This window comes from Zingiber officinale, chromosome 3B (assembly GCF_018446385.1).
Source record: "Zingiber officinale cultivar Zhangliang chromosome 3B, Zo_v1.1, whole genome shotgun sequence".
In the NCBI taxonomy this organism is placed as follows: Eukaryota; Viridiplantae; Streptophyta; class Magnoliopsida; order Zingiberales; family Zingiberaceae; genus Zingiber; species Zingiber officinale.
In genome coordinates this window covers 91,030,112-91,056,574 of record NC_055991.1, presented here as the reverse complement: position 1 = coordinate 91,056,574, position 26,463 = coordinate 91,030,112, and the positions used below count along the sequence as shown (strand labels likewise).

Genomic DNA, 26,463 nt, shown 5'->3' with positions numbered 1-26,463 from the left:
CGCTGCATATCATCAAGACGCAACCGACAAGCACGCGACGAGACGCTATTCACACCCCCCGCAGTCTGGCGGGCACATCGGTCCCAACATGGATTACCTTTTTGACATCCTTTTTGTTAAAGTTTTCTTCTTTCTGTAGAGCTTCCTCACCAGGTTGATGAGTTCGTCCGTGAGCTCGTCATCGTCATCGTCTGAATCCTGTACTTCTTCTGACTCTGGTTCGGTTTTGCGTCTTGATTTTGACTCGCGCGCTCTACCTGTACCTACAACCAAAGCTATACCCTTCTCGGCCATACGTGAGTTAATCTGTTCATGCAATTCGAATTCTGTAAATAGTTCATCTAATTTAATTGAAGTGGAATCCTTGGATACATTGTAAGCATCTACCATGGACGCCCACAAGGTATTCCTTGGAAAAGCATTTAGGGAATACCTGATTATATCTCTATTTTCTACCTTTTGTCCAATTGCGTGGAGACCGTTGAGGAGATCTTGAATGCGGGCGTGTAACTGGCTTGCCGTTTCACCTTCCTGCATTTTAATATTATATAATTTATTGAAAAAGAGATCCCTCTTACTTATCTTGGTATCGAATGTTCATTCATGTAATTCAATTAGCTTCTCCCAAAGTTCGTTGGTGTTCGAGAACGGGCCGACACTGTTCAACTCCTCCTTCGTCAGTCTGCATTGGAGGGTGCAGGTCGCTTTAGCGTTGGCTTCTACTTTCTTGATCAGAGTTGTGTCCCAGTTCTCGTATGGTATTAGTTTGCTGGTGTCGTCAGTTGGTAGTTGCAAACCGATTTTGACGATTACCCAGACTTCAAAGTGAGTCTGAAGGTATGCCTCCATCCGACCCTTCCAGTAACCGAAGTCATCTCCGGTGAAGAGCGATGGGTGAGCGGTGCTAAAGCCTTCTTGGAGAGCCATCTAGCACGAAAAATGAGAAAGAAGTGTGTCCCAAGACTTGATCCTGGATTAGTAGTGTGGTTTAAAAAGAAAATACTATGCGATCTCAAGTGGTGTTGCACCAAATTCGAGACAATTTGATTACGAAAAAAATTGGATCGGAAGACGGCAAGAATACCGGTTCCGATCGACTTCGAAAAACTGAAAAGTACCACGAAAATGTGCTTGACTGGTGGTTGCACCAAATCGAAGCGACCCCGCTCTGATACCAATTGTTGGATTGAAAGCGCTAAAGGGGGGTGAATAGCGCTCGTGGCTATTTCATTTTTGAAAACGTTCAAGTAGATATGCAGCGGAAAAGTAATAAACACAGAAGCAACGCTAACACAGTTTCTTTTACTTGGTTCAGAGCCTATGGCGACTCCTACTCCAAGGTCTGCGATCGTTGATTGCTTTCGTTGGGAAATCACTATAGATCTGAAATTCTTTATAGGAATATAAGTACAAGTACAGATTAAAGAATAATTATACCGACAATACAAAATGAAGAAAGTAGTCGTCAATTGTCGAAACAGCAGAGCATTGTTGAAGCGTTCGGAGCAGCGCACAGGAGCACAAGTTGTTCTGTTTTCGTTGTCTTTGAAGCTGCTTCCCGAGGCTCCTTTTATAGCCTCTGCAAGACTGATCTAGATCCTTAAAGCTCGGGATCAGGTTTGACCCGAAGCGGATCGGTCGATCGATACCCACATTCGGTCGACCGATCAGATGATCTCCTCCTCATCCGATCCGCTCGCTCCGCTTCGATCTGGTCAAGTCCTATCCTTGGTTTGGTCGATTGATCTCCAGGTTCAGTCGATCGATCCCTCGACTGAACCCGGTCTGCAATCTGGAAATATGGTCCTTTTGTGCTGCAGTTCAGTCGACCAATCAGGTCATTCAGTCGAATGATCATGGCTGAGTCTGACCCTTCAGAAATGTTAGTTTCCTGCAAAACAGAGTTAGACAAATAGCACATAAAACAAATAAGTTGACAGCTTTCGGGTTGTCCGGTTCTGACTTCGAATTTTCTATCGGAAACTCTAGGTCGAACCGACGCCTACTGTTTCCTTCGCGGGGAACGCGTCCTCACCTACTCCACTTAGGAGAGCATACCTGTTGCCAGTCCGGTCCTCCAGACTGACTGAACTTTCTTCCTAGGGTTACCACCCCCTAGGGTTTTCCGCCACCTAGGGTTACCTCCCCCTAGGACCTAAGGTTACCCCCCTTAGGATTTCCACCACCTAGGGTTACCACCCCCTAGGACTTAAGGTTGCCGCCCCTTAGGGTTTTCCTCCACCTAGGGTTACCACCCCCTAGGACCTAAGGTTACCGCCCCTTAGGATTTTCCACCACCTAGGGTTACCATCCCCTAGGACTTAGAGTCACTACCCCCTAGGGTTTTCCACCTGCATAACCGCAGTTAGGACTTTCCTGCAAACTCGTTCACACATGTTAGATAACAAATAACCTTAACTTTGAATCTTTTGTCATTATCAAAACTTGGGTTCGATCGTCGAATGCTTCCCGCACCAACAAATGTCATATCAGGCCTACGTTAGGCCTAATATGTCAGACCTACATTAGGCCTAATATGATGTCGTATTAGCCCCACGTTGGACCTGATATGATATCATATCAAGCTCTCGTTTGCCATAAGACTCCGTTGTCAGTGCATTAGTTGACTAAAATATTCACCTTTGCAAAATATTTTATTTTACTATACAACTACTTAGTGATTAAAATACAAAATTATAAATTGTACCTGAGAATCTAAAGGTTTGCAAAATTATAAATTGTACCTGAGAATCTAAAGGTTTGAGTACTTGAATCCCAATTTTGAAATATATTGACCAAAATACCACGGATATGCTGCATATCTTGTATATCCAAAAAAATACTAAAGGGTGGTTGTTTGATCAACGCTATGTGTCGGTCATGTAAAATAACAGATCCATGGCACATTCCTTTCTTTGAGGATCCTTGAAAAAACTTTTAAAGTAACCTAAGTCACTGTTCCAATGCAGTTTCTATCCAACATCAGCTAAACTCTACAATTTATAAAAATTAAAATGTTTTAATCATACTCGTTGAGCTTTTCAAAATCACATAGTTTCTAAAGTGATTCCTTTACAAATAATTAAAGTGGAGAGGATGATACACCCGATCTACTTCCTTGCGTCATTATAAAAGGAGATTATTGACGGAAATCCTAAAACCCTTCACTGGAGCCTCGTGAACACTATGAATTTTTAGGTCGAAATACTTGATGTCGCTTAAGAGAGACACGAAGACACTTACGTCGGGTTTCACTAGGGAGGTGATTTTGCCACAAAATTAAGCTGCAATCGGAGAGTTACAAAGAGCACCCAGGCATGCACAAATTGAGAGAGGGAGATAGAAAAATGATCGCACGATTATTTTTACATTCAAATGATTCAAAATATGGTTCGGATGCCTGAGAAATTACGACTGAAGAGGGAAGGTTGACGGGAGGATTAATATAAGAATTTCACATCACTTAATTATGCTTTTGATAAATATATAACTATGATATATTTTTTTGATAATTTCTCTAATTCTATATACGTCTTTTGATAAATTATCGATGTTCATACGGTTTGCAAAGTTAAAAGGCGACAAATCAGAGTTGAAAGAATGGTTGGGGATAAGATTGCAAAGTTAAAAGGAAAGAGGATGAATTCGGAGGAATTTTGGAATTAGGATTTGACTAGTAAAAATCTTCTTGTGGATAAGAATGTAATAAGAAACAGTAAATCAGATAGAGAAGGAATAATTATTTTCAATATTCTTATATGCTAATAAACTTATTTATATAAATAGTAAAATAATATAGAAAAGTGTTATGATATATAAGTTAATATATTATAATATGTATGGTAATAATAAATATAGAAATATTAATAAATATGATTATAATTACAATTTAAATATGGTAAACTATCAAATAATAATTGAAAATCAATTTCTAATATAATTTGGCACATAAATATTCTGTACTCTATCCTTGTCGTCATCCATCTTTAAATTGTCGATAATCTCTCGTTTATTTTCAGATCAAGAGACAGTTTCATCGATGGGACGGAAGAGAAAATTACCGATGGAAGCTGCCTCTTTTTTACAGCATCGAGGCTCAAGTTTGTTTCCGCAGAAGCCGAAGCGGAAGCCGACTGTAAAAATAATCACTGAGCAGCCAACGGTGCCCACTACGACCACAAAGTTGTTCAAAGACCATGTCCAACTGCACACCAGCAGCCCCATAACCACGACCACGGCTGCCTCTGCCACCGCCGCCGCCCCTGCAGTCGCCGCCCCCGCAGTTGCCGCCCCTACAGTCACCGCCCCCGAAGTCGCCGCCCCTGCAGTCGCCGCCCCCGTCCCCGCTCCCGCCGATGGCCATGCCGCCGCCGCCGCCCCTGCAGTCGCCGCCCCCGCAGTTGCCGCCCCTGCAGTCACTGCCCCCGAAGTCGCCGCCCCTACAGTCGCCGCCCCCGCCCCCGCTCCCGTCGATGGCCAGAACACTCAACAGTACTCTTCCTACGTTCCCCCTAATCCCTCGCTGCCAGCCGTTGCTCCTTCCCAGCACAATGAGAAGGGTCATCTCGCCTCCGCCACGACTTACGCAGCGTCGGCTTCTATCGTCTCCGACCACCACACCACCACTACCACCGTTGTTTTTCCTACGGTTTCTAATGGAGGCGTCCCCTCCGCTGGCGCCCTTTCTCCACCGCCGTCGTCGTCAATCTCAGACATGCTCACTGAACTTATGTCCGATGTTGACCCAGTCAATTTCACATCTTCTGCCCTTATTCCATCATCCTTGTCTCTCTTGGACAAGGAGGTCACAGATCTTGGAGGGGACAATGGCCTCATTAATGTCACCCTTCCAACCGGTGCTGATATTCAAGTTTCTAACGACAACCTCTTTGCAGGAGCCGCTACTACGAGGCCATCTTCTCAGGACAAGCTCGCCGCCTCTAATAGCAATGCCAATGTCGTGGACCAATTCCTTGAGGACAACAAGGACAACAACAATATCGACTGGCGTTGGATTTTTTTAAGGAAATGTTGAATAAGTTCACCGTTTGTAATTGATTAAGTATTAATTATGTTTATGTTTCTTAGAGTCAAGTTGAGAGTATTCAATATTTTTATCTTTTCCTAGATAGTTAAAGTGTATTTCCTACGCTAATTAAAGTTTAGGTGTAATTTATATTTTTCATGCAATCAATATAATTCTAAAGTATTTCTCTATAAATTCAAGTAAGTTAGTAAATAAATTTACCTCTCATCTGAATTTCCTTTCTTTCTTTTTTTATCTCCCAGACTAAAAGAGAATTATTTAATAAACTAAATTAAAATTAAGATATAATAATTTAATTATTAGAATAAATTAATTAACTAATTTCTTCCCCTTTATATATTATATATTTTATGGATAAATTAATAAATAGTTTATTTTATTATTATTTTTCTCGTCTAATTAATTTAACATGATATCATAGCAGCCCCTCTTCCTCTTTTTGCTTTTTTTTCCCTCCCACCGCTTCCCTCACGTTTCTGCTTCCCTCCCATTTCTAAAAAATAATAATAATAAATAAAAAAACTTTTTCTCTCCCTTCTCTTTTTTTTGTGTGTGTGTGTGTGTGTTTTTTTTTTTTCTTCCGCCGCTCACGGTGACTTTCTCTCTCCTTCGGTGTTGCCGCAGCTTGCTCAGGGCACATGACGCTGCTGCAGCTCCTTTCGGCCGCCACACTTCCGCCTCTGACCAGCAGCCAAGGGGCCTTCCACCACACACGAGCGCCTGTGACAGCTCTCCTATTGCCCCCCTCCCCATTTGCCATAGAGGGCCGAGCAACACCGCCTTCTCCTCATTTCTCTGCTTCCGACGCCAACTAAAAGGATTCGCTGTCGTTGCCGCTTTTCTGCCTTCCAGCCACTGCTCCAGACAAAGGAGCTAGGCATCGCCGGCCATCCCTGTTGTTCCAGCTTCCATCCTTGCCTGCACCCTCCTCCAGACCGGGGATTTCAACTTTCAAGGATGGCGACCACGTAATCTGTTTCCTCCCTCTCCCTCTCCCTCCCTGCTCTGCGATTGGGAGGAGCAGCCCTCCTACTTGGTTGTCTGCTGTTGGTACTCCACCAACCAGTTTGAGTTGATAAAGAACCTGATCCCGTCCGGAAGCTGAGTCGGATGAGGACGGGCCTTGTTGTGCGAAAAGTTGACGGAGAATCGTTGAGATGCTGAATCAATGAGGTCCCCCCGGAAAGGTTCGCACGGGCGGTCCTATGGAGAGAAACGATCAGGATGATGACGCTATTGCTCTGCACACACTCAGACGAGTCCACCGGTCGTTAGAGACCAAAAACAAGGGAAAAAGTCCCCGGGTCAGACCCTCCGACGCTCAAGTCAGGTCTTTTTCCCCAGAAATCACAGAGAAAGGACGAAAAGTAAAAAACTGGTAAGAAATGACGAGTGAGTGTACCTGCGTAAGGGACAAAGTATCCTTTTTTATACTGCAACTGGGGCTTCTGGAATTTGGCGAATGTCAGGGAATGTCGGATGTCAGGCTTTGTCTGGCGGTGGTCGACACGTGGCTTTTTCTTATAGGCTGGCGGAGAAACCAAGAGGAGTATGAGCCTCCCCCCGTTAGAATATTCCCTGACAGGTGATGATTGTTCTCTGACAGGTGGTTACTATTCCTTGTAGACCTATTTGTCGTGTAGTGTTTGACCTTCTGACTCACCTTCGTCTTCGTCATCCGAAGCATGTACATCTCGACCTGCATGCTGGATCTGGTTCTTGGCCTGCATTCGCTTATCACTATCCAAGGCCTGTACGTCCCGACCTGCACGCAGGGTTTGCTTCCCGATCCGCATCTGCTTATTATCCAAGGCATGTACGTTCCGACCCGCACGCTGGGTCTGACTCCCGACCAGCATCTGCTTATTATCCAAGGCATGTACGTTTCGACCTGCATGCAGGGTTTGATTCCCGATCCGCATCTGCTTACTGCTATCCGGGGCATGTATTTTCCGACCTACACGCTGGGTCTGACTCTCAACCCGCATCTGTTTATTGCTATCCAAGGCATGTACGTTCCGACCTGCACGCCGGGTCTGACTCCCGACCCGCATCTGTTTATTGCTATCCAAGGCATGTACGTTCCGACCTGCACATTGGGTCTGACTTCTGACCCGCATCTGCCTATTGTTATCCAAGGCATGTACGTTCCGACCTGCACGCTGGGTCTAACTCCCCACCCGCATCTGCTTATTATCCAAGGCATGTACGTTCCGACCTGCACGTTGGGTCTGACTCCCGACCCACATCTGCTTATTATCCAAGGCATGTACGTTTCGACCTGCACGTTGGGTCTGACTCCCGACCCGCATCTGCTTATTATCCAAGGCATGTACGTTCCGACCTGCACGTTGGGTCTGACTCCCGACCCACATCTGCTTATTATCTAAGGCATGTACGTTTCGACCTGCACGTTGGGTCTGACTCCCAACCCGCATCTGCTTATTATCCAAGGCATGTACGTTCCGACCTGCACGATGGGTCTGACTCCCGACCCGCATCTGCTTATTATTCAAGGCATGTACGTTCCGACTTGCACGCTGGGTCTGACTCCCGACCCACACCTGTCTGTTGAGACTTTGACTTTGGCCACGTACCCTGGACTTCTGACCCCCTTGATTTCCACATCGGCATGACTGTTGACCTGCCACGTGGGCTTGACTTTTGACTCTCCTGTCCGCCAGGTCAGCTTGACTTCTGATCGGCCACGGAGGCTTGACTTTTGACTTCCCTGTCCACCAAGTCGGCTTGACTTCTGACCCTCTCGTGGCCTTGACTCATGACCACATCATCCTCTCGACCCCACAAAATATGCACCGTATCATAAGCCTCCCCCTCAAGTCTAGTCGAAGGAGGTTCTAGTCCGACTGATTAGACCCACGGGTTCTGAACACCTGATCTAGCTCTTAACTCCTTTGCCTACCCATCCTCCTAATTTCTATATAATATCCGGCCGTCCTGGGAGGTAGCCAAGCTCGCTTTCTATTTCCGTTGACTCTTCGACTTCTGAGTTTGGTTAGTCTTTATCTGCCACACTATTCCCAAGCAACTCCTCCGGTTCCGAGGGAGTCCTTTCACCTTCCTCTTCTTTATAAAAGGCTTAGTCATTTTACTCCTTTATTAACACTTTTTCTTTGTACTTGCACCTTAACTTACTTATGGAATCCCCCGAGTGGTCTGCTCTTCGTCGTCGGTTGGCTGTTGCTGAAAAAGCCTTACATGACATGACTCTGAGCCGGGATCTACAGATCTCCCTCCGTAGGGAACTAGAAGAACTGTGGCAAGCAGCTAAATGCAGGACTCGAGCGGAAGTGGCTCTGAAGATGAAAGCGCAGGCGGACTTTCACGCTCAACTCCACCATATCCTCTACTTGAAGCTGAAGCATGAGGATGAGATGTCTTCCCTGAAGGAAGAAAATTAAATACAGGGCACCACCATTGCTCAATTGCGGGCCACCCTTGACCATGTCTAGAGAGAGCTGGCTCAAGCGAGAACCCGTCTAGAAGGAGCGCATCAAATGTTTGAGTCTGGTAGTAATTGAGGCTGCTGTTGTATGCTCTTTTTTCGAATGAAATAAAGCACGCTTTTTGTTCTGTGGCTACGTTCCTTTATTCTCGTGTACGTCTTTATCATTAAAACACCTGCAGACTCTTAACATGCCTAGCAAAAAAGCAAAAAATAACAAAACAGCTTGCGTACCTCATTTTCTCCTTACCCTTCACCAACATAGTAGTAAGCATTGAGGCATAAGAATAAATCGCGCTTTGTTTTGCCTCACATACATGTGGAAGCTCCCGATCAAGACACTTGTCGATTTAACCGGTGAAGTAGTTGGGCGTGAGAGCTTTGCTCACTTATAACTCGCACTGAGGCGAGAGTCTGGAACAGCCGACCGAGCAGCTCGGTCGTTGGGCGTGAGAGCAGAGCTCACTTATAACTTGCACTGGGGCAAGAGTCTGGGACAGCTAACCGAGCAGCTCGGTCGTTGGGCGTGAGAGCAGAGCTCACTTATAACTTGCACTGGGGCAAGAGTCTGGGATAGCCGACCGAGCAGCTCGGTCGTTGGGCGTGAGAGCAGAGCTCACTTATAACTTGCACTGGGGCAAGAGTCTGGGATAGCCGACCGAGTAGCTCGGTCGTTGGACGTGAGAGCAGAGCTCACTTATAACTTGCACTGGGGCGAGAGTCTGGGACAGCCGACCGAGCAGCTCGGTCGTTGGGCGTGAGAGCAGAGCTCACTTATAACTTGTACTGGGGCAAGAGTCTGGGATAGCCGACCGAGGAACTCGGTCTTCTGATCAGGACATATGTTACCGACCCGCGGATCAATCTCCCGACCAAGATATATGTCGCCGCCCTACGGGTCGATCTCCCGACCAGGAATTATTTAAAGCGCTCCGCCTTCGCATGTTATCAGGAAATATATCATTAGTGGTGTTAAGGATAACCATATTAAAAATTTCACTTAGCCCCGGCCCTGCTGCCTTTGAATTTCTTTCCCGCTACTTTTCCTCGACGGTTCCCAAGAAAATCGCCTATTAAGCATTTTCATACTCCCGCCTCATATCATAATTTCCTTATCACATCCATCATTAATACGGCTCCTAGGAGGTCGACATCTGTCCTCTGCCTTTATTGCTTATGCAGGATGACGCCGCCCATGCCACTCCTTTTCGTACATGCTTCCCCATAAGGATATGTTCTTCGACAATCAGACGGCTTGAAGCACTTCACCCAAAAAGATACTCGCCTCTTTTCGATATTCCCTAGGAGAACTCCCTTTATAAACCCTAAAGGTCGTCCACAGTCATTGCCTTGTGCGTTTTGACTGCCTTCTTCCTGTTGCTTCAACTTCTCCGGCGTTTGCACCTTTCCTTTTTTAAGCTCCTCCGTCCAGCGCTCTTCTCCTCCTCGACTAATCTCTTCCTCAACCTTCTTCACCCTGATAATGGCTGATGGTAAGACCACTCTTTGGTATTCTTGCTTCATTTCGAATATAGATGACCACGACCTATCAGTGATTCGCTCAGACCTGCAACTTAGTAATGCTTATGAACTCCGAGTCCCCACACCGCATGAGCATCCTGCTAATCCCCCAGAAGGTTTCGTGACCATTTTTAGAGACCAGATTTTGGGAGGCCTTCGTTTTCCCATCCATCCATTCATCTCTTCTCTGAGTGAATACTTTGGCATTTGCATCTCTCAGTTTGCTCCTAACTTCTTTAGACTGTTTGCGGTACCGTTATTCTCTGTCGCGTATACCAACTTCCTTTGACTGTTCATCTCTTTCACCACTTCTATTCCTTCAAACGCTCAGAGCCCGGAGTGTTTATGGTACAGGCTAGGCCTGGCTATAAGTTTTTCTCGGACATGCCTTCTTCGAACAAGGGTTGGAAATCCCGTTTCTTCTTTATCCGACTACCTAATCCACTGATCGGGCCTACACAGTGGCGTTCCGACCTCCCTTCCGACCTCCCTATACACCAACATCAACCTTCTTGTATCCCTGCTTCAGAAGCACTTCAAGGCGTGCTTGTCAACTTTTTTGTATTACTATTGGAAGACCTTCTATATTTGTTCGGTCTCAGCCCCGTTCGGGCAGACATTGGGGCTTCGTTTGGTAAGACCCCGCTTTCCTATTCGCAACTCTTAGCTAACTGAGGTATCTTTCTTTCTATCGCAGAGGCTGCCATGTACCGGGCGTACTCTTCTGATGTGAAGCGCTGATCCAGCTCTTATTTGAAGGCTTTAAGGGAGGAGCTGAAGCAAGGTTTGGTAGCTTCTTCCCAATCCGACCCTTCTGCCTCACAATCCGCTCCTTCCGCTTCCCTACCTACCCCGTCTGCGACGACCCAGGAGGGAACTTCTTCTGCCCTTCCCTTGGATGTGGCTCTAGTGGAAGACTCTGTCACTGTGGAGCAGGCCAATCTGTCTACCGCAGAGCAGATCGAGGAAGCCACGGGAGAACAGGTCGGGGAGGCCGCTGAAGAGCAGGTCGAGGAAAGACCAGTGGCATCCTCCCGATCGGCTGGACGCCTGAAACTTCAACGAAAAAGGAAGAGAGTGACTCCCGCTATTCAAGCGTCACCTCCACCTATCCCTCCCAGCCGTCGCTCTTCTGCTGCCCTCCGCCCTTTGGAAATCCGAGCTGCTTCTCCTGCCCGGGAGAGTGCGATGGGGCTTGAGGCTCCTGTCGTGTCGCCCCGCCTATCAGTCCTGGCTCCCGATCGAGACATAACTCCTGAGCAGGCCTCCTTGCAAGCACCAGCTTCTTCTCCCGGTCAGCCACCTTTACCCTTAGTGGACCAGCCCGAGAGCTCTACCACTCCATCTGCCCCCCTTCCCATAGATATTCCCGCGTCTATTTCTAGATCCTGGAGGAAAACTTGCAACAAATATTCCTTCACTAATTTTTGATGCATGCCTTCCTCCGCAGGCTCAAGGGTCACCGCAGAAACTATTGAAGGGGCTCCTCCCCTTACTGCTTTAATCGAGTTAGAGGGAGACTTAGCGGCCTCCTGGCGTTCTGGCAATCGCAAGTTTTGGAAGAATGCTCCGATGGGGGGCTAGATCAGACGGCTTGCCAGATGGTTGCTGTAAGTTTTTCTACATCTATGCTCCTTTGCTGCTATCTTGTATAACCTTTCTTGTATCTGACACAGGCCTGCTTCGCTAACCTAAGCGCCCTTCAATACGCCTGCGGCTTGCAGAGGGAAAATGAAGTGCTGAAGGCTCGTCTTGAAGAAATAGAACTGCCCCTGACTCCCCGCGATCCACTCCACCCGACTCCTGGAGATCTGGCGCACTATCTTCGCTTAATTGGAGAGTCTGCCGAATCTGCCCACAATATTTCACATGCGGCTTTTGACAAGATAAGGGCTTTGGAAGCAGCTCTCCAAACAAGGGAGTCAGAATTGGCTTCTGAAGTGGAGAAGCGCTAGGAACTAGCAGCTGAGCTAGATAAGAAGAATGATCAACTGGCTAGCCTACAAGAAACCCGGGAGAACCTACAAAAGACCATAGCAGAAGTCCAGGGTTAACTGGCTGCTAGCGCCGACCGGGAGAAAACACTTCAAAGCCAGTGGGAGGCTAGCCAAGCGACTCTTAGATCTGTGCAGGCCGACCTCCTGAAAATGCAAGAGGATATTTCCCAAAGTCAACAAGCTTTAACGCAGGCTTGCACTGACAAGGAGAAGGTAAAGACTGAGCTGGCGAATTATTTGGCAGGCGAAGTGGGTCGACTGAGGGCCTACAGGCGAGCATATGTTACCTCCCCTTTCTTCATGAAGAAACTGGGGGATCTGATGAATTTCATGGTATGTTGTGGCGTGGGTGGGGGAGCTCGCCAAATACTCGAACAGGATTTACTCAAGGCTGCTCCCTCAGAAGATTTCCTAGATATAGGTCGCATTATGGATGAGATTCCTGATGGGTAATTCCCTTCTTTTAAAGATGATGACGACCTCTTCCTTCTGCCCGAGCCTTCATCTGGCCCCACTGAACATCCGACTTGCCTTGTTGAAGAAAAACTTCCCCCTGCTGACGATAAGGCCTAAGCTGGCTCTATGTATTACATTTCTTGATATAAAATTATACTTAACCGACTCTTTTTCAACGTCTTTATTGACTTATCTCCATTTTGGCATGCTCGAGCTTCTCATGCTATTTCTTAATGGTAGGCCCTTGACTCTCTTATCATAGTATGATAATATGCTAATCGATTGTTGGTAACTCTATATATATTGCCTGTCTGGGTCTGTTTATAACGACACACGTCCTTATATGCGCCTCGACCTTTTATTTTAGGTCCGTTTTACCCCTGACCAGAAATTCTTCTATTTTCCCGACCTGCTCCATTGTATTCCCGACCTGCTCCCTTGTATTCCTTGGCTGACCCCGCCTTAGTCTTGTTCCTCAATCTATCCTTGGTCCCGTTTACAGTTAGGGTTAACTGAAGACTAGGACATTAAACACTATGCACAGGCCTGGATCCGTCCTGCTCCAGGTCTGCATAAAAGAAGAGGGAAATTAAAAGTTAAGGGCAGACCGAAACCCTTCGTGTCCAGGTCTGCGCAGACCGTAAACAAAAGTCGAGTTATTAAGAATTAAGCCCAGCTCAGAAAGGCGCGAGCACTTTTCTGAGACCACTGTTGGTATCTTTTCCCGAGGTCCGCCTCTTCGTACTTAGTGCCAGTATTTTTCCGCATATGCCCCTAAGCGTTAATTCCGAGGAAGATCCTTTGGCCATCGCTGTTCCCGCTTATTATTTTGCTCCGATGGATGATAGTCTGACGAAATTGCCCTTTTACTCAGCGACTATAAATACCCTCCTCGCTTTTGACTTCCATCGTTTCATATCCTTTTTCCCCTCCCTTAAGCTTGAATCTCTTCTTACTCCTATTCTGTCTACTTCTGTATCTATAGTTCTCTGCTCGATCCTGCTTCTTTGTGTTTTTCTTTTCCATTGCCTCCCCCTCCTTTCTTTCTTCTTTGATGGCGGTACACTATCCTGGCTCATCCACCTTTGATGAATTAGACCGGGATAACCTACGCTACACCTACAGAGTAGAGGATGATGTGCAAGTGATTATTCCTACTGGAATACATCAATTTTTCAATCCTCCTGCTAGCTCTAGCACTTTTTTCAAAGAACAATTTGTGGCGGGCCTTCGTCTCCCTATTCACCCTTTCTTCTCCGAAGTATGCCGCTATTTTCGAATTCCCCTGGGACAACTAACACCCAACTCCATCAGGATTCTCTGTGGTTTTGTAATACTATGTGATGTGTGCGAGTTATCTTGGTCCGTCCACTTATTTCACTGCTTCTTCACCCTTCGGCTCCAGGAAGAGGGTACATTCCATTTTCATCCTCATCTCCGAACCACTTTTTTCTCGCCTCTGCCATCTTCTACTCCTAGCTGGAAGAACAAATTTTTCTTCATTATCTTTCCCCACGAGGTGGAGTGGCCCTTACGCTGGCAACAGTCCCTTCCGCCCCCTCCCGAACTAGGGGACTTTCATCTTGATTCCCATTACACAGAAGCTTCATCTCGCTTGTCTGGCTGGCAGCTCAACTTGACACGGCTATTATCATCAGAGGAACTGTTGTCTTATTTTCGCCTGAGTTATCTAACCCTGGATATGCCTCATTCCCTGGGTGAGCCTCTCTTTCCTTTCTGACCTGGCTTTGTGCGTACTTTGTTTCTTATACTACAGCTAATCTCCCACTTTATCTTGTGCAGCTGAAGTCTTAACCCATGCCTCAGAAGTTCATCTCCTTCCTATAAGCGATATGGAAATAATGAGGCGTGACCGAGTTATCTTGCAAAGGAGAGCCCTTCCCCACTCGTCTTCAACTTCAATCGGCGTGGCCTCCCGAGCCTATCCCCCGCCCCGACCCATTCGGCGAGGGTCTTCTAGTAACCGCCCTGCTTCCTTGGCTCGTCCCACTCGCCCACGCACAGCACGCCTCCCTCGGCCATCCATGTAACAGCCCGCCCCCTCCTGCTAGTGGAGGCGGTGTTACTTTCTACATACATAACGTACGTACATGAATTTCTAAACAGCGGAAGTAATCGTTCATTTTCTTTTCACAACTAATCATACTAGCATGCTCAGCATAGTTACAAACTTAAAGAGTCATAATATCCATATCTTAACATAAGCATAAGTAAAGTGATCATGCAAGTCATCAACATAAAATAAGCATGGTTCATATCAATCCTAAATCAACATAAGCAGGTCTTTCTTTCTTAGCCAAGCCACCACTACACACATCTCCTGCCCCTCCTGCTGCTCCTTTAGTTTATCCATCCTTTACCTTTATCTGTGGTACAAGGAAAGTAACTATAAGCACACAAGGCTTAGTGAGATCCTTTCCTATTCACAAAAACCATATGTCATAACATAATCATTCAATATAATACAGATAGCATGGACATACAGAACATCTAAATCACATATTTTGTAAGAGTAATCATATCACATATCATAGCATACATGAACATCATATCATAGCACGAATGTAAGTGGAACTCATACCATAGCATAAATGGAAATCATATCATGGCATAAATGAAAATCATATCATAGCATAAAGGAAACATCATAGCATAAAGGAGAATCATAGCATGACATATGAAAGCATCAGGTCATATCATATCATATCATAAAAGGAAATAAGCATCATGACATATCCTATCATAACATAAATGTAAGCATCATATCATATCATTTCATAACCATACATGCAAGATGTCCTTTAAAACATGGGTAATGTCATGTGCAAGATGCTTTTCAAAAACATGTTTCATGTCATGGTGCAAGATGTCTTAAAAAATATAGTACTTGAAAATAATCTCAACATGAGGGGACCCGGATTAGTACTACATACATATATAAATGCGCGTATCCTAAGTAGACCCAAGGTAGCTAGTCTTGAACCTACTAGGAAACTAGGCCTGTAGCTCAACCTAGGGGCACGTAAGGAGCCCACCCTTTACTAGGCCCGTACTTCGACCTAGGGGTGCATAAGGAGCCCACCCTTTTGGTACAAGTCATACAAAGTAAAATAACATGTCATATAATCATAGCATATCATGTTCATGTCATTCAAAGCATATCATGTACATGTCATCCATAGCATATCTTGTTCAAGTCATTCATAATTCATCATGTTCATATCATTCATAACTTAACTTAGCATGAAGAGTGCTCTTAGTCCCACTTGATAGGCAAGCAACTCTTAGGCCTTTCACTTAGCATATCGTAAAGAGTGCTCTTAGTCCCACTTGATAGGGAAGCAAACTCTTAGGCCTTTACATTGTCATTTCATAAGCATACATACTTGAGCATTTAGTACATCATAGGAGATCTTTTAAATGCATGATTCATAAGCATACATAAATGAGCATATATCATATCATGGGAACATAATCATGCATGACACATAAGTTAACATCTCCTAAATCATATCATGGCATGTGAAGCGCATAAAGGGTCATAATTGGGTCTCAATCATCAATTCCTCATTGGTGGCCGAAACATGCAAGGGATCATCTAAGTTGCAAGCAATCATATAAACATATGAACCCTAAACCAATTTCATAACATTTATCATAAGGAACATCATAAGCATATTTAGTTTAGGTTCTAAGCTTCCTAGGTCCACAATTTATGATGTGGCCGAAACATGCAAAGGTCTAAACCTAGGTTACAAGCAATCATATGAACCAATTTCATAACATTTATCATAAGGAATATCATAAGCATATTTAATTTAGGTACTAAGTTTCCTAAGTCTAAACTCATGATGTGGCCGAAAGTCATGAAGAGTGGAATTAAATTCTAAACCAACCACAAGCATAAGAAGATCATGGTAACTTCATATCATGTCATAGGGAAGAACATGAGCATGTTAGAGTTGAGTTTAAGCTTGCCTAGGCCTTCAAACCTATCTTGGCCGAAAGTTCAAACATGAAAACCTAGTTCTAAACAACATGAAATCATAAGTACATCAAGTTATCTTCTCATCATATCATAAGGAAGAACATGAGCATGTTAGAGTTGAGTTTAAGCTTGCCTAGGCCTTCAAACCTATCTTGGCCGAAAGTTCAAACATGAAAAACCTAGTTCTAAACAACATGAAATCATAAGTGCATCAAGTTATCTTCTCATCATATCATAAGGAAGAACATGAGCATGTTAGAGTTGAGTTTAAGCTTGCCTAGGCCTTCAAACCTATCTTGGCCGAAAGTTCAAACATGAAAACCTAGTTCTAAACAACATGAAATCATAAGTACATCAAGTTATCTTCTCATCATATCATAAGGAAGAACATGAGCATGTTAGAGTTGCGTTTAAGCTTGCCTAGGCCTTCAAACCTATCTTGGCCGAAAGTTCAAACATGAAAACCTAGTTCTAAACAACATGAAATCATAAGTACATCAAGTTATCTTCTCATCATATCATAAGGAAGAACATGAGCATGTTAGAGTTGAGTTTAAGCTTGCTTAGGCCTTCAAACCTATCTTGGCCGAAAGTTCAAACATGAAAAACCTAGTTCTAAACAACATGAAATCATAAGTACATCAAGTTATCTTCTCATCATATCATAAGGAAGAACATGAGCATGTTAGAGTTGAGTTTAAGCTTTCCTATGCTTTAAACTTCTCATAGCCGAATCCTACCAGGACATCCCTAAGGTTTTTTTTTTCTAACCATTCAAGTTTATAGAAAAACCATAAACTACTTGTACCACAGGTGAGGGGATACTCACTTCCTTTTGCTTGGTCTTTTCTTAAGAGAAGGTATCCTTGTGGAGAAGAAGAAGAGAGCTCCTCCTTCTAGTATTCCTTTTTGCCCTTCTTGCTTGTAAGAAGTAGATCTTGAGGACTTCTTCTTGTGGTTTAGTTTTCTTAGGGAGAAAACTTAGTTGGATTTTGGAATTTGGGAGAAGGGAGGCTCTAGGTTTCGGCAATGGTGAGGAAGGAGGAAGAAGAAAGGAATAAAAATGGTACTCTCCTTTCTTATTTATCCTTAATGATAAAATAAAGGGAAAATGTCCCTATACATCCCCCTTGATTTCTCAAATCCCTCTTCTCATTAACTCCCACGAAAATAGAAGAAAGAAAGAAAAGAAAAGAAAAGAACACAAGAAGAAGGCAACTTGTCTTTTGCTTATTCTTTTCTTAATCAAGAGAAGAGGAGGTAAGCTACTTGGTTTTCTCTTGTTCCTTTACTTTACTATCTTCTCACTCTTAACTAACATTTCCATTCTTTTCTATTCACATATTATTCATTACTCTAGTGGTTACCATATACCAACTTAATTCTATAATTTGTGGAAGGTTCAAGGTTCAATGCTTGACCTCACCCTTTCTTTCCATTTTTTTGGTTTTTATTTCCATTTCTCTTTTTCTTTTATTCTAAAAGAAAAAATACTCATAGGTATAGCTTATCATTTCGTGGGTGTTACAAGCCACCCCCGCTCGCCCCCGGGCTGCACGTCCACCTCAGCCGACCGCCCCTGCTCGCCACCGGGCTGCTCATCCACCTCGACCCGCTACTCCGACACCCCTTCAACCAGTCAGTTCGCCCCGAGCCACTTACGTCCCTGGCCTAGGTCTTGGTGAAAGACGTATGGGCCTTGGTGGGGGCACAGGCAACTTCCCCTAGCCAGCCCTGCTTCTCGAGAGGCTTCTCAAGCAGCTCGCCGAGCCCGTGCTGCCAATGACCGCCTGAGCCAGAATGCCCCTTCTCCCTCTAGACGCAGGGCTCGGTCCTCTTCCGACGATTCTGATTCAGATGATCTGCCGCTGTCTCAGAGACGTTGACGTCGAGCTCCTCCTCCGACGTCCGACTCAGGCCCGTCGCCTATCCCTTCTTCTCCTCCAGCGGCCGTTGTTTCTTCCCCCCCCCCCCCCCCCCCCATTGTGCTTCTGCCGCCAATCCTGAGCCCTGCAGATGATCCCCTTATTTCATCTAATGCCCAGGTCGAATCCCCATTGGCTCAACCTTCCACGTCACAGCCACTGCCGAGTGGCGAAGCTGCCTCCTCAGAACGTTCTTCAGCTACCCCACCTGTACTACACCCTCAAGGACCTTCTTCAGCTCCTTCTGACTTGACCGCTGGCCCTTTAGCTCCTCCTGGCCCGGCTACACATCCCTCAGATCCTTCCCCACTTACTTATCACAGTTACAGTACTAGCATCCCTTCTGAGGGGAGGTTATGGTCCCACACAGATGTTCCTACTAGCTCCCTTAAAATGAAAGGTTGTCAGGCCACTTTGTGGGAAGAAAGCGTACAACATATGGATTCCTTGCCTCCCCTGGCCCAGATGGATAGATTCGCTGAGTTATACGTCAAGGTAAATTTTGAAGCTTTCCAAACTGTTATTTTTTCTGTCCTTTATCAAATATTTCCTGTATACCCCAGGCTTGTGCAGAGTCTCTAGTAGTGAACAACTCCTTCCATGCTACTCATCATCAAAATAAGGTGCTGAGGGACCAAGTTGCTGAACTGGAATTGCAATTGCATGATCCAGCTCAGGCCAGCCATGCTTTGCGGGCGGAGATAAAAGACTTGACCAAGAAGAACAACAATCTGGAAGTATCCTTAACACAAGCCCGCCATGAACTTAAAGATCTTCAGGAAAAGCAAAGTCAAGCCGATACTATACACCAACAGAGTATAAATCAGCTGGCTTTAGAGCATCAACGCGCCATAGATCAATTGATTCAAAAACTGCATGCGGCAGAGGCTCTGGCGAAGGATCAAGACCAGAAATTTAAATCGCAGGAGGCCCTTTTGAAATCTCAAGAGACTCAGATAACTTCCCAAGCAGCAGAACTGGTCACTGCTCGAAGTGAATTGACTTAGGCTCGGACCGCCACAGAGGGCATGTCAACAACTCTAGCTATTTACAGAGATGGAGAGACCGATCGTTGTCTGCTGAGCCGTGCTCAGTATCTGCGCTCTCCAGAATTTTGTGCATAGGTGGGACATCATTTTTCCATGTCTGTTATCTACGGGGCAGGCGGGGTTCTGCGACAACTTCATGAGCAAGACTACTTGAAGTCACTTCCACCTCCTGAATTCTTAGATCATGACCGGATCCTTAAAGAGATACCGGATAAAATATTTGCTCCTTTCAAATGATATTTTTTGTCTTTTTGTACCTAATGACTTGAGAATTGCTTGTAAAGGTACTTTGCTTGTTTCTTTGTTTGCCCTTCAAGGCCTGCTTTTACTAAAATTGCTTAGCTTTGTCATAAAAAGTATTAAAGACATACAATTTCTGCTTTCACATCTTCTGCTTCCTCCAATCTGCCCTTCCCCGGTCTGCTGACCTAGTCTGTGAGATAAGTGACAACCCGGCTTATCACTAGGCCTACCCTTCTCGGTCTGTCTCTTCAGACTCGATAAGGTTGCAGGTAATTGGCGCTCCAGGGTCGATCTAGCCTCTTTCCTCGTTCATCTTGCAAATAATAGGCTCCGGATGCTAACTTTTTAATGACTTTATAAGGCTCATCCCATTGTGGTGCTAGCTTAGTCATGTCCCCCACTGGCTTGATTTGCTTCCAGACCTGATCTCCTTCTCCAAAGAATCGAGGAATTACTCTTTTGTTGTAATTGTGTCTCATTCTTTGTTGATAAGCCTCCAGCCGAGCCACCGTTCGGTCACGGGTCTCACTAATAAGATCCAGCTCAGCCAACCGCCGCTCCATGTTTCCTTCATCGTATAGTGTCCTTCTGACCGATGGCACTCCAATTTCTATGGGTACAACTACTTCATTGCCATACACCAGGTGGAATGGTGTCAGACCTGTACTTTCCCGAGGTGTTGTGCGATAGGCCATAGAATGCTTGGCAGCTCTTCCACCCAGTTGCCTTCGACATGATCTAACTTGACCTTTAAACCTCGTACTATTTCTCTGTTGATTACCTCGATCTGACCATTACTTTGAGGATAGACTACTGAAGTGAAGGCTTGCGTTATGTCAAATCCCTTGCACCAGGCCTGGATTCTTTGTCCTTGAAACTGCCTTCCATTGTCAGACACCAGATTGTGAGGAATACCAAATCTGCAAAGAATGTTCCTCCATAAGAATTGAATGACAGCATCTTCTGTGATCCGAGCCAGAGCTTCTGCTTCTACCCACTTAGAAAAATAGTCCACCGCCACTAATAAAAAATGCCTCTGACCTGGCGCCATCGGAAATGGTCTCACGATGTCCATGCCCCATTGATCAAAAGGACATGAAACTATCAACAAGGTCGTAGGTCGATGTGTCAAATTCTGATGTTTCTGGCAGGATAAGCATGTGTTCACCAATTTGTGAGCATCCCTCTGTAAAGTAGGCCAAAAATACCAGGCCAGGAGTACCTTGCGAGATAATGTTCGACCGCCCACATGATTGCCATAGCATCTCAAATGTATTTCTCGCAAGGTCTGGTCGGCCTCCTCCATACTCAAGCATTTAAGCAAGGGTCGGGAAAAGGACCTTTTATAAAGCTAATCCCCAATCATAACATAAGCATGGGTCTGCTTCCTAATCAGTCATGACTCTTCTGGATCGGTTGGTAGAATACCCTGCTTGAGATAATTGATCATGGGTGCCCGCCAATCGATAGTTGCTTCTATATTGTTTTGCAGATCTATCTGGCTTATCAGAAAAGTTTATGCTGTTGACCTATCCAGCACCCAAGGGGTTAGGGAACTGGCCATTTTTGCTAGCTCATCTGCTCTTTCATTATCTGACATGGAAATTTTGGTCACGGTGACTTCTGTGAATTCTGCCTTCATCTTCTCCTAAGCTTCCTGATATACTTGTAACTTGTCACTATTTATCATAAAGTTGTCGGTAACTTGCTGAGTCACTAATTGGGAATCTGAATAAATGACTACCCGGGCTGCCCCCACATGGCGGGCTGCTTGCAATCCTGCCAACAAGGCTTCATACTCTGCTTCATTATTTGTGGCTCGAAAATTCAATCGAACTGCAAGTTGGAGTATATCTCCTTGAGGAGATATTACCAAGACCCCCACCCCGCTTCCATGATGATTAGCAGATCCATCCACATAGATCTTCCAAATTTCTTCAGAGCTGGTTTGATGTACTTCTGTTAAGAAATCTTCCAAGGCCTGTGCCTTAATAGCGGTGCGTGGCTGGTACTGTATGTCATATTCTCCTAACTCTGTGGTCCATTTGATAAGCCGACCCGCAACTTCTACATTAGTTAGCGCTCTCCCCATATTGTTGTTGGTTAGGACGATGATGGGATGCGACAAGAAATAGGGTCTTAACCGCCGAGCCATAAGGACCAGCCATAAACCAACTTTTCGAGAGCCGTGTATCGGGACTCGACTCCTTTCAATAAATGGCAGAAGAAATACACTGGTCGTTGTACATGATCATGTTCTTTTACGAGCATGTCCCCTACAGCCTCAGGGGTGGCCGACAAATAGACCCATAAAGGCTCTCCTACAACTGGCTTAAAGAGAGAGGGAAGAGTCTCCAAGTACTTTTTCAGCTCTTCGAAAGCTTTGGTACATTCTTCGTTCCACTGGAATTTGGAAGCCTTCCTTAGCACTTTGAAAAAAGGAGCAGCTCGATCTGCAGATCTAGAAATGAATCTTGACAGGGCTGTTATTTTGCTGACCAGCTTTTGAGTTTCTTTTAAATTCTGAGGCGGTTGCATATCCTTGAGCACTTGTACTTTTTCAGGATTGACTTCTATTCCTCGTTCAGTCACCAAGTAACCCAAAAATTTTCCTCCTTTAGCTCCAAATAAGCATTTCAAGGGATTGAGTTTTAGCCCATACTGTCGAAGAGTCCTGCATGTTTCCTCCACATCTTTGATCAAGTTTTCGGCCAGCGGGGATTTGATGAGTATATCATCTACATAGACCTCCACATTTCGCCCGATCTGCTCCCGAAAGATTTTATCCATCATTCATTGGTATGTGGCTCCGGCGTTCCTGAGGCCAAAAGGCATGACAGTATAACAGAAAGTACCGTCAGCCGTAATAAAACTAACCTTCTCTTGATCTTCCCGAGCTAGAGGTATCTGATGGTACCCCCTGGTAGGCGTCCAGCATATATATTCTCTCGCAACTGGTCGTGGAGTCCACCATTTGATCTATCTGGGGCAGAGGATAGCAGTCTTTAGGGCTGGCCCGGTTGAGGTCTCGGAAATCTATGCATACTCTCCACTTATTGTTGGGCTTCTTTACCAAGACTACATTGGAGAGCCATGATGGGAATTGAACCTCCCGCACATGTCCTGCCTTTTTGAGCTGATCCACCTCTGTTCTTATTATTTTATTCTGGTCGGCTGAGAAATTCCTTTTCTTTTGCTTTACAGGCCAGGAATCAGGTAATAGATGCAGCTTGTGCTCAGCCACTTCCAGCTTGACCCCAGGAAGTTCCTCAGTAGACCAGGCAAAGACATCCCGGTTGCGGATCAGACATCGAATTAATTCTTCTTTGAGGAGAGGAGGAAGGTCACTTGCCACTCGGGTCAGACTTTCAGGTCGCTCGGCGTGTAATTGTACTTCTTCCCAAGGAATGGGCTCTTCAGCTACAGGAAGAGGCTCCTCTTGAACACCATGGACACCTCCATCATGCATTCTTTGGTTCCTCCGAGCCTCAACTCGGACCATGTCAATATAGCACCACCGAGAAACCTTCTGTTCGCCTTTAACTTCCCCGACCTGCTCGCCCACAGGAAACTTGATTTTTTGATGGAAGGTCGAAACAGCCGCCTTAAATTCATGCAGGGCGGGTCTTCCAAGGATGACATTATAGGAAGAAGGAGAGTCCACTACTATAAAAGTGCTCCTCCTGGTGCGCACCAATGGCTCAGTACCCAAAGATTTGGTCAACTTAATCTGACCCATAGGCTTCACTTCATTGCCTGTAAATCCATACAGAGATGTGGCCACAGGTTGGAGTTCAGCGGCATCAATTTACATTTCTTCGAATGCGGTCCTGAATAGAATGTTGACTGAGCTCCCGGTGTCAACGAAAACTCGAGCCACCCGACTGTTGGCAATAATGGATTTGATGATGAGAGCATCGTCATGAGGTAACTCCAGGCCCTCCAAGTATGCTGGCCTGAAGCTGATAACAGGGCCAGCAGCTTGCTCCTGACTGCATCCGACGGCATGAACCTCCAAGCGCCGAACATGAGACTTGCGGGCTCTCCCTGAATCTCCATCAGTAAGCCCTCCAGAGATCATGCCGATCTCTCTGACAGCTGCATTACCTCTGTTCTCAACCTCCCGTGATCCTTCTGGATCTTTTCCCCAGCCAGACTGATGAGTGCTAGGTCTTGCGAGGTCGGGACGAGAGTGTCCGGCCTGTCCTGCCCCCCTTTATTCCTCCATCATCTTGATCAACTGAGGAGCTAGTTCGGGCGGAGGCAGACCCATCTCAGCAGCCCGCTTGGAGTCTCGAGCGAACTGAAAGCAATGGTTAATATCATGCATACACGACCTATGATAGGTACAGTACCGATTATTTCCTGACCCTGGTCGGGGAACATGTACAACAGCAACTCGAGGGGCAGGTCAAATTTCTGGCCCGGGGTGAAATACAGGTCTGGCCTCCCGGGCTCGTGGCAGAGGTTGAGGGGGTGGTTGAGGCACCCTTCTTTCTTGCTTGTTGGTGGAGGGAGGTGGTCTTTCAGCCTTCCTCCGAGCTGCTTGTGCTTCTTCCACCTTGATGTATGAAGCAACTTTTTCCACCATCTCATCAAAATTTCGAGCTGGGTTTTTGATGAGATCTCTGAAGAATTCCCCCTCTCCTAATCCATGAGAGAATGCGCTCATCAGAATCTCTGAAGTGGCCGTGGGGACATCTTGAGCCACTTGATTGAAGCGATTGATATAACTCCTCAGGGGCTCAGTCGGCCCTTGCTTCAGAGCGAAGAGATAATGATCTGTCTTATGATATTTCTTGCTGCTAGCAAATCGGCGCAGAAAAGTCGTTTTGAAGTCCAGAAAACAGGTGATGGACCCTTGAGGTAGCCCATCGAACCACTTTAAGACTGAGCTAGCTAAAGTGTTCAGAAAAACTCTGCATTTGACAGCATCGCTATATTGGTGCAGCAGGGCTGCATTTTTGAATTTTCGTAAGTGCTCTTCTGGGTCCTTGCTCCCGTCATAGTCTCCTATCAACGGGGCTCTATAACCTTTAGGCAGTCTTTCATTTAGAATCCTAGCCGAGAAAGGTACTTTCTCGTCCGAATCTTCTGGGAACACCTCAGGTACGACAAGGGCCTTCCCCTTCTTCGAATCCCGCGGTAGTGAACTCTCAGCTATAGAGGCTTGAGGCTGCTCCTTCTTAAGGCTTTGTCCTTGGGGCTCTGGCTGATGATAGCCAACCCCGTGCTCTCGATAAGGATTTTGAGGAAATACCTCAGGCTGCTTTCTTTTAGAACCCCGATCTGACACAGGGAGGGGCTCCTTGGAAGCTTCAGCAGGAGCTTGTCGGGGTCGCGAAACAGTTGCCTGTCTCTCAGAGGCTGCCAACCTTTTGGCCTCCTTGAAAAGCTCATACTCTACAGCGGTCATAGTGACATGAATACGGCCAGACTCCTCCATCGTCACGTTCCGGCATAGGTTGTTGTGTTCCCACAGACGGCGCTAAATTTAATCCCGTCCGGAAGTTGAGTAGGATGAGGGCGGGCCTTGTTGTGCGAAAAGTTGACGGAGAGTCGTTGAGATGCTGAAACAGTGAGGTACCCCCTGGAAAGGTTCGCACGGGCGGTCCTACGGAGAGAAACGATCAGGATGATGACGCTATTGCTCTGCACACACTCAGACGAGTCCACCAGTCGTTAGAGACCAAAAACCAGGGAAAAAGTCCCCGGGTCAGACCCTCCGACGCTCAAGTCAGGTCTTTTTCCCCAGAAATCATAGAGAATGGATGAAAAGTAAAAAACTAGTAAGAAATGACGAGTGAGCGTACCTGCGTAAGGGACAAAACATCCTTTTTTATATTGCAACTGAGGCTTCTGGAACTTGGCGAATGTCAGGGAATGTCGGATGTCAGGCTTTGTCTGACGGTGGTCGACACGTGGCTTTTTCTTATAGGCTGGCAGAGAAACCAAGAGGAGTATGAGCCTCCCCCCGTTAGAATATTCCCTGATAGGTGATGATTATTCTCTGACAGGTGGTTATGATTCCTTGTAGACCTATTTGTCGTGTAGTGTCTGACCTTTTGACTCACCTTCGTCTTCGTCATCCGAAGCATGTGCATCTCGACCGACATGCTGGATATGGTTCTTGGCCTGCATTCGCTTATCACTATCCAAGGCCTGTACGTCCCGACCTGCACGCAGGGTTTGCTTCCCGATCCGCATCTGCTTATTATCCAAGGCATGTACGTTCCGACCCGCACGCTGGGTCTGACTCCCAACCCGCATCTGCTTATTATCCAAGGCATGTACGTTCCGACCTGCACGCAGGGTTTGATTCCCGATCCGCATCTGCTTACTACTATCCGGGGCATGTATTTTCTGACCTGCACGTTGGGTCTGACTCCCAACCCGCATCTGTTTATTGCTATCCAAGGCATGCACGTTCCGACCTGCACGCCAGGTCTGACTCCCGACGCGCATCTGTTTATTGCTATCCAAGGCATGTACGTTCCGACCTGCACATTGGGTCTGACTCCCGACCCGCATCTGCCTATTGTTATCCAAGGCATGCACGTTCCGACCTGCACGCTGGGTCTGACTCCCGACCCGCATCTGCTTATTATCCAAGGCATGTACGTTCCGACCTGCACGCTGGGTCTGACTCCCGACCCACACCTGTCTGTTGAGATTTTGACTTTGGCCACGTACCCTGGACTTCTGACCCCCTTGATTTCCACATCGGCATGACTGTTGACCTGCCACGTG

The 26,463-nt window shown here is 46.0% G+C and overlaps 1 protein-coding gene across 1 annotated transcript; it reads left to right on the top strand.

Moving 5' to 3' along the window:
- Positions 1 to 4,063: 4,063 nt before the first annotated feature.
- LOC122055024 (flocculation protein FLO11-like) lies at positions 4,064 to 5,035 on the top strand. Its single transcript, XM_042616421.1, has one exon. The coding sequence runs from the start codon at positions 4,064 to 4,066 to the stop codon at positions 5,033 to 5,035; it is 972 nt and encodes a 323-aa protein (XP_042472355.1).
- The last annotated feature ends 21,428 nt before the right edge of the window (positions 5,036 to 26,463 follow it).

What these genes read in the sequence shown, in the direction of transcription:
- LOC122055024 (XM_042616421.1), top strand. Translation starts at nt 4,064, where the DNA reads ATGGAAGCTGCCTCTTTTTTACAGCATCGAGGCTCAAGTTTGTTTCCG.